The sequence below is a fragment of the Microtus ochrogaster genome, chromosome 2 (assembly GCF_000317375.1).
Source record: "Microtus ochrogaster isolate Prairie Vole_2 chromosome 2, MicOch1.0, whole genome shotgun sequence".
NCBI lineage: Eukaryota > Metazoa > Chordata > Mammalia > Rodentia > Cricetidae > Microtus > Microtus ochrogaster.
The window spans coordinates 28,426,937-28,436,155 of record NC_022010.1 but is presented as its reverse complement, the minus strand read 5'-3'; the positions used below and the strand labels follow the sequence as shown (position 1 = coordinate 28,436,155).

The 9,219-nt window shown below is 44.0% G+C and overlaps 1 protein-coding gene across 1 annotated transcript in view; it reads right to left on the bottom strand.

Annotated features, from left to right (window-relative positions):
• LOC113457876 (protein POLR1D-like) overlaps nt 1-9,219 on the bottom strand; it is a 39,082-nt gene that overhangs the window by 5,631 nt on the left and 24,232 nt on the right. Inside the window, exon 2 of the mRNA XM_026787332.1 lies at nt 3,676-3,750. Coding sequence (XP_026643133.1) covers nt 3,676-3,750 — 75 coding nt within the window. The remainder of the gene's footprint in view (nt 1-3,675; nt 3,751-9,219) is intronic.

The following is a 9,219-nucleotide window of genomic DNA, read 5'->3' as shown; positions in this document are numbered from 1 at the left end:
AGAGCGAGTTCCAGGACAGGCTCCAAAGCCACAGAGAAACCCTGTCTTGAAAAACAAAAACAAAACAAACAAACAAAAAAAGTAAGTTGGGTAGGAAAGGGTTTATTTGGCTTACACTTCCACATAACAATTCCTCATCAAAGGAAGTCAGGACAGGAAGTCAAGCAGATGCAAAGTCATGGAGGGTGCTGCTTACTGGCTTGTTCTTCATGACTTGCTCTGCCTGCTTTCTTATAGAACTCAGGACCACTAGATCAGGGGTGGCACCACCTACAGTGGACTGGGCCCTCCTCTATTGATCATTAACTAAGAAAATGCCTTACGGGTTTGCCTACAGCCTGTTGCTGTAGAGGAATTTCCCAACTGAGGCTCCCTCCCTCCTCTTTGATGATTCTAGCTTGTGTCAACTTGACATAAAACCAGCCAGCACACAACCTTAAGGGTTTCAACATGTTTTAGGTGATTTAATCATTATACTTTCATATTTTTTGATCAAATTATTTCATCTTTGACTTCAAACAGGTTCCAGAGACTTCCCAACCTGATATTAGTCTTTGATAGTTTCTTTGCTTTCTGGCATGACAAGATTTTTCAGACTTTACAGTGTTTGTTCCTATGGAGTAAGAGTTTGGCTTGACCTAAAGGGAGGGCGGCCTTTGCCTTTAGCTTCTGGAAAGTAATCTACATCATACGTGATAGAAATGTCTTTGTTGAGGGTGGAGCTGGCCACACCTTTTAGTCTTAGGAGAGGGCTGGCCATACAAGAAAGATCAACTATGTTGACAGAAGGTGAGAGCTTTAGGTCATGTGATATGGGTGAACCTGGAAACTAAAAATCAACTACATAATCAACCAGTCAACCATGAAAACAATCAGTCAAATATGTAATCAATCAATCAATCAACCAACCAACCAACCACACCTACACAATGGGCCACAATAAAAACTTTGAACACCAACAATCATGGCCCTTCCTTGGCTGGCATCACTCAACCCTCTGATGAGGGGAAGGCAGCAGGTTCTGGTTCCAAAGGGGAGAGGCTGAGTGGCTTCTGGTGTTGAACCCTTCTAGATCCCCTGCTTCAGGTCTCATATCCTGCTTTACTTTCATCTGTATCCCTTTCCTGTAACAACCTGAAACCACAAGTGTAACAGAGTCCAGCAACTTTGTGTTAGTGAACCTCTGAAGCCTGAAGGCATTTTGGTAATTTTGGTATGAGAAATGAAGGCTATTTTATGAGACTGTGACCTTCAATCCCGCAGTCCGGCTTATTCTGAGCACATATTCAAATGTGCAAGCAATGGTCCCTCTAGGGACCCCTGTGTCCTTTCGTGAGAAACAGGACTTTGGTAACAGGCTGGACCAGACCTCACTGCTAAAGGCTGGGCAGTCAGTATTTCTAGGCTTTTCTGTGTTCCAGAACTTAAAAAAGAAAAAGTGTTATCTGAAAAGTAATGCAGTACAACTTCCTATGATATTTCCAATTCACATTTAGGCTGAGATTCAGTTTTTACATCTCTGGCTTTGACCTTTAATCTTATCCTACTATACAATGTTTACAGGAGAATACAGTAATTCCTCTTCACTCTCAACTGACAGACTCAGAAGCCACTGACGTCCATGGTGTTCAGGATATCAGCATCATCATCAACACCACATGAAGGAAAAATAGTTCTTTTGTCTTCTAGAACTACAGTCAAATTTTAGATCACTTGAAACACTTCCTTTTTGTGCGCCTCTGGTCTAAGATACCCACTTAATGGTTTATTCCTGTCTATGTGCTTTATTTTGCTTGATTTTTTAGGAGTTAGGTATTTTTTCTCTATTTTGATTTAATTTATCTCTATATTTTATGAAAATTACGTGCATGGTTCTAAAAGCCAAATTTACAAAACAATAGGCTGGGATGTAGCTCAGTTGGCATAGTACTTGCCTAGTTGGCTTATATAAAACCCTGGGTCAGAGCCCCAGAGACACATGCCTGTAATGGACATAGGGGGTAGAGGCAGTTAAATCAGAATATTAAAGTCAAGGTGGTGGAGAGAAAGCTCAGGAGTTATGAGCACACACTGTTGTTGTACCGAAGACCAGTTTGATTCCCAGCACCCACAAGGTAGCTTACCACAGCAGTCCCAGGGCTGGCTAAAGGGCACCTGAACATACATCTGCACACACACACACTGAAAAAATTAAACCTTAAAAAAATTTCAAAGTCATTCTTGGCTATACAGGGAGCTTGAGGGCAGCCTAAGATACAAAAGACCCTGCCTCAGAAACAAAACAAAGGGCTGGAGAGATGGCTCAGTAGTGGTTAAGAGCACTGGGTATTTTTGCAGAGAACTGGAGTTCTATTCCAGCTCTCACACAATCACCCTAACTCCAGTTCCAGGGGATCTGACACCCTTTTCTGGCCTCCCTAAGCATCAGGCATTTATATGTGGTACACAGATATACACGAAGGCAAAACACTCACACATACAAAATAAGAAAAACAGGCATATTTAAAAGTAAAAATTAAAAAATGGAGAGGGGTGCTGTGAAATGCTGTCTTCTAGACATGACCTGGCATCCCAGTCATGAACTCCAAGCAGCTGTGGCCACCGGCACAAGGGCAGGCCAAATCCTAGCATAGGTGGGGTAGGTAATCTAGGTACCACACCTCACTGAGGAGCTACAGGAAGCTGACAGCTAGTGGAGAAGGGGGAAGCCCCCAGGGGATAGCCCCAGCCCATATACACAAGGGCAGCACTAACTAGACCTAGTGAGTTATTAGAGAGAGAGAGAGAGAGAGAGAGAGAGAGAGAGAGAGAGAGAGAGAGGGAGAGGGAACATGAGGTGGGTTATGGGGGAGTTGGAAAGGGAAAATTAGAGACAGATATGATCATATTTCATTGTATACATGTATGAAAATCTCAAAAAGAAGAAATAATACAAAGAGGGGAACAAAACACAAAACAAGATGTAAAGGAAACTCCTACTTCTGTTCTTACCCGTGTTCCACTGTGGTGAGCTGTTACTGTAGAAAGGACCCAGCACCAGCACATTTACAGAGCAGCTACTGGACGCCATACTGAAGGATGCCTAACAGACTAGAATCGGGTCTTACGGTTCAATTCTTCTGCTGCTCATATATTTTACATTTTATTTATTGAGTGCACATGTAGAGGTCAGAGGACTACTTGAGGAAATGACTTCTCTCCTTCCACCATGTGGGTCCCTAAGATCAAACTAAGGTTGGCAGGCAAGAAGTCCTTTACCCACTGAGCCATCGCACCCACTCCCTATTATTACATTTGGACAAACTCTAGTCTTCATAGAGACTCCAAGGGTAGATGTTGGTTCTGCTGACTAAACCAATGATGGTCACAGGATTAACACTGCTATCTGGGCCCAGAGCTATCTCCAGATCTTGGGGCGCTTTGTGAACCAGATCGATGCTATAAACCCATCGCACATTCTCTAAACATCCCCAGCGCCCACTGTGCTTATCCCCCAAGTGTTCTTATCTTACACTGGGATCTCCACAGCACCCAAGACTTTCCAACCTCTATTCACATTCTGGCATCTCCAGTCAAGACTTACAGGCTGGTATCATCCTTGTGGCAATCCTCCTGCCTCAGCTTCCTGTTTTGTTTTGTTTTTTAAGTTTTAAGAAGGCTTTCTCAAGAACTTACCAGCCCATTGGTCCCATCGTCTCTGCTCTGGTTTTCCCACGCTTGGCTTCCTTTAGCAACTCTTCTATGGCTTTCCTGTGGGGAAAAGGGAAGATTTCTGAAAAGCAGCCACCAATGCATTTCTGGAAATCATTATGTATGAACAGAACTTTGCTGGGACCACGATCTAAAAATGACTTAATAGTCTCCAATACAACGGAAACAGAAACTCCTCTCTCTCTCTCCCTGTGTGTGTATGCATGCATGTATGTGTGCGTGTGTATGTGTGTGTTGCTGTAGGTCAAACCTAGGGCCTCACATGCTAGGCAAGCACTCTACCCTAGAGCTACATCTCCAGCCCTGAAAAAAAAAAAGTGTTTTATGGGGAATAGTGGTGGGGACAAACTGGAAATTGCAACATAATTTTTTTTTTTTTCGAGACAGGGTTTCTCTGTGGTTTTGGAGCCTGTCCTGGAACTCCCTTTGTAGACCAGGCTGGTCTTGAACTCACAGAGATCAGCCTGCCTCTGCCTCCCGAGTGCTGGGATTACAGGCGTGTGCCACCACCGCCCGGCTGCAACATAAATTATTAAATCATATATCCTTAATAAAGAAATCTGTCTGGTCTCAATTTGAAAAATAACCAAAAGATGTGAATTGCCAGATGAATGTGTGGGTGCATTCGAAATTTTTATACTAGTAAAAATCGACAATCTGAGGCTATAGTGCAGAGCCAGAGCATAAAGTGCCAAGTGCTAGGTTTGATCCTGAGCACTGTTCTTACACACACGCACACACACACACACACACACACACACACAACTGTCAAGCCAGGTATGGTGGAAGGTGGCTGTGAGTTTGGGGCCAGCCCAGCTACAATGAGACTGTGTCTCAGAAAACTAAAACAACAACAGAGACCACGAAACTAAACAAGCCTGTAATGTCAGTTGAGCCAACAATGGCATTCATTTCTGTGCATCATTAGTGAGAGTGTACTCTTCTCTACACATGAAGAAAAAAGGTGAGGGGGGCTGGGCATGGTGGCATACATCTCTAATCTCAGCACCAGCTGGTATACATGGGGAGTTCTACATTGGCCTAACCTCAGGAGCAATACTACTTGTCTGCTATGATGGCAGCCTGGCCTCTTCACTAAAGAGAGGACTGCAGTGTCAGAATCATCTCACACCCAAAGTCAAATCAATTCGTTTGGAGATAACTTGGTCTGTTTTTCTTTTAAAAAATTTGGAGCCGGGCGGTGGTGGCACACGCCTTTAATCCCAGCACTCGGGAGGCAGAGGCAGGCGGATCTCTGTGAGTTCGAGGCCAGCCTGGTCTACAAGAGCTAGTTCCAGGACAGGAACCAAAAAGCCACAGAGAAACCCTGTCTCGAAAATAAAAAAAAAAAAATGTGAACATTGATTTGTGTGTGCGCACACATGTGTGCTAGTATCCTAGTAATGATCAGAGGACAACTTGTGGGAGTTGGTTCTCTCCTCCCACCATGTGGGTTCTGGGGATCCAACTCAGAGCAGATTTGGTAGGCCTTCCTCACTGAGCCATCTCACTGGCCCCTCCCCATTCCTTGAGTTAGAATGGTGTCAGTCTATGCAGTAGTAAGTATTTAAGGCAACTAACACGAAGAACCAAAAAATAAAGAACAAAGGAAAAAGAGAATTTACAAGAACTCAAGTTGGAGCAGCTGTATCTCAAATAGCTCAGAACTACGTTAGGTGACCTGCAGACATCCAGAGCTGAGGGACAGCAAGAACACAGGCTACACACACAGCACTTTCCCTGCTTGTACCTTTGATCAGCTAACTAGAAAGTAAAGGATATGTCACAGGGCAGATGGAAAAACAGGTTCAGATAAAGGATGTGTTCAAACAAGCAAGGCTTAGTGACAAAACACAGGCGTCTTAGGGAAGTGGCAGAAACTGAATCACTCACGCACACTGTGAGGAGCGTGCTGCGAGAGGAGTTTCGCTGTAGCCATCTGCCTTTCTTCCCAGGTGAAGAGGAAGTAGACAATCGCTACATCTTCCAAAAGGGCTGGACAGGGGGAGGGGAACTGGGTGTCCTGGCTCATGCCTGGAATCCCAGCACAATTCTAAGGCAAGTACTAGACTGCCTGGGCTACAGAGAGAGGTCCTGTCTTGAACAAACACAAAACCATGAGCAGATGATTGGATTTCCAGAGGACAGTGACAAACAGCTGCCCATAGCTACTGACAAGCCAGCAGTGAGAGGTTGTTTAGTGACAAGGTTGTGTGGATCTGTAGAAACAAGACAGAGTATGGGTTCTTCATGATTTACTGTCTAAAAACAGACAAAGAAATTCAGGATATTTGAACTTAATTTCAGAAAACCAGTCAAGCCGGGCGGTGGTGACACATGCCTTTAATCCCAGCACTTGGGAGGCAGAGGCAGGAGGATCTCTGTGAGTTCGAGACCAGCCTGGTCTTCCGTGGTTGTTCCAGGACAGGCTCCAAAGCTACAGAGAAACCCTGTCTCGAAAAAACAAAAAAAAACAAAAAAAAAAAAAAACCCCAGAAAACCATTCAATTATCTGTTAGCCGCCAAGGAGGAAAGTTTACATGTAGGAGGTTTGGAAGATGGAGGTGGGGGGGGGGAGCTCAACTGGAACACTGAGGTAATTTGCAAAGTGAAAAGAATTATTCAGAGATACAAGATGAAGGTCTGGGCATGGTGATATGTGCCTGAGGCCCCAGCATTCAGGAGACTGAGAAAGGAAGTTCCATTCCATGAGTGTGAGGCCAGTTTGGGAAACATAATAAAACTCTGCCTTAAAAACACCTTTAATTCCAGTATTAGGTAGGCAGAGGCAGGCGAATCTCTTTGAGTTTGAGGCTAGCCTGGTCAACAGAGCAATTTCCAGAACAGGCAGGGCTACACAGAGAAACCTTGTCTCAAGAAACCAAAACCAAACTAACCAACCAACCCAACCAACCAAACAAACAAACAAAAAAAACCCTGATGTGGGAGTGTCATATATCAATCTGTTGATTTCATTGGTTAAGCAATAAAGAAACTGCTTGGCCCTGATAGGTTAAAACATAGGTGGGAGGAGTAAACAGAACAGAATGCTGGGAGAAAGAAGCTGAGTCAGTGAGTTGCCATGATTCTCCCACTCCAGACAGACGCCCGTTAAGATCTTTCTTGGTAAGCCAGCTCGTGGAACTACACAGATTATTAGAAATGGGTTAGATCGATATGTAAGGGCTAACCAATAAGAGGCCAAGCAGTGTTTAAAAGAATACAGTTTCCATGTAATTATTTCGGGTAAAGCTAGCTGGGTGGCGGGACACAGTCCACCGTTCGTTACTACAACAAACCCCCACAGGAACAAATGAATAAAGCGCACACCTGTAATCTCAGAATTTGAGGGGTAGAGGCAGAAGGATCAGGAGTTCAAGGCCATCCTCTGCTATGAGGCCATATATGAGACCCCCAACTCATAATCCCCTAAAATGACCAAAAAATGGAGGTACAAAATAATTTCTGTAAGTTGTATTATCTTTAATCACTAGTTGGTAAATACTGCAGATTCCAAGGTAAGCCAGGCCTTTCCCTGCAAAGGCTATCAGGGGGTACTGCAAAGAGAGACCGACACACGAGCTCTACAGCTGAATGTAGTGCACTTAGGAAAAGGAGGCAAGAGAACTAGGAGCTCACTTTGTAGGCTCTCCCTGTAGCCCTTGCTGCCCTGAGCTCCTTTTGTAAAGCAGGCTGTTCTCAAGAGATCTCCCTGCCCCTGGCTCCTGAGTGCTGGGATAATAGGTATATATGCCACTGTGGCATACTTAGTTTTGAAAATACTTGTGTCATGAATTTGAATGGTGTACTATAGAAACCCTTTCATTTCATGTCCATATGGCCCAAAGAGAAAGAAGAAAAGTACTATTTAACCAATGCAGAAAAACCAAACAGAAATGGAGAGAGGGCTGCTTTGTGTAATGATGATGATTGTCTCAGCTGCCTCACAAGGTGATTAAGAGGTGGGTATTTCATTTGGATCAAACTGTTCTGGATTTCACAGGAAATATGAAGGCCAATTTTTTTTACCTTCCTCGGGTAAGGGGACTCACCTCTTACAGCTGAGCTCTCCCTGAGCCTGGTGTGTGTGTGTGTGTGTGTACACTTATACAGTGGATTCTCAGTTTGATATGAGTGATTTGAATTGGGACATGGTAAAATACAAAATTCACAAGAACTAAAATACCTCAGGAAAAACCTGACTGAACAATGGGGGCAGGACCCAAAAAGGCACTTCCCTAAGAAAACATGAGAGCTAGGAAGACAGCTCAGCTGGGAGAGTGTTTGCCAGCAAATATGAGGACTGGAGTTTGGATCCCAGCACTATGTGAACAGCCAGGCTGCTTGTGCTGTTTGGGGCAGGTTATGCAACCTTTAGGGGTTGCAGCTTGCTGGAGGAAGTATATCACTGAAGGCCCCACTTCTTATTCTCTCTCCCCCCTCCCTGCTTTCTGTGATCTCTCATCTTTCTGAGTGATGTGGGAGGTGATGTATACTGTGAATATGTTTTATTGCCATTGGTTAATAAAAAAGCTGCTTTTGGCCAAAGACTTAACAGAGTAAAGCCAGTCTGAAAGAGATACATAGAGAGAGTAGGTAGAGTCAGTGAGAAGCCATGTAGCCACCACCAGGGACAGATGCCTCTGCTGGAGCCCGCTGAAACTTTGCTGGTAGGCCACGACCTTGTGGTGATACACAAATTAATGGAAATGGGTTAGTTTAGGATATAAGAGCTAGCTAGCAATGCACTTAAGCTATTGGCCAAGCAGTGTTTTAATTAATATAGTTTCTGAGTAAATATATATTTCTGGTCTGGGCATCCAGGAACAAACGAGTAGCCTCCACCCACACCTGGGTCTGCCACCATACCTTTTCCACCATTATAGACATTTAACCTTCTTGAACAGGAGCCAAAATAAATTCTTCACAGTACCAGAAAAGTAACCAATATATTCATGCTGAGAAGGTAGCTCTACCCACATGCTCAGTACAGAATTTTTCACAACAGCTAAATTTTGAATGTAATTTGTGCTCATCCAGTGCAAACAGGGGCAAGGAAAACTATGTGTGTATGACACAGGTACCCACACAAGAATTCTCAGTTTTAAAAGAAGAAGGCATACTGCTATTTGTGACAACACAGGGAAGACGCTGACCAGGAAAATGGGCAGGGCGCCAGGAGCAAATATTGTCATCTTATTTACACTGGAAGCTAAAAATTAAATTCAGAAGCAGACAGCAAAGTGGTGCTAACCAGGGTTGGGGGATGGATGGAGGGAGAGGAGTCTGGGAGATGGCACAGAGGAAGAGTTCAACTGAATCCTTGATCTCAAGAGTTCTCATCAGACAGAAAAAGACCACGTGAAGCTAATCATCTTGACTGCACCATCCCACAGCTTTCCTAGCGCTGCAACCCTTTAACACAGTTCTTCACACTGTGGTCACCCCAACAATAAAATTATTTTCTTTTTTTTTTTTTTTTTTTTTTTTTTTGGTTTTTCGAGACAG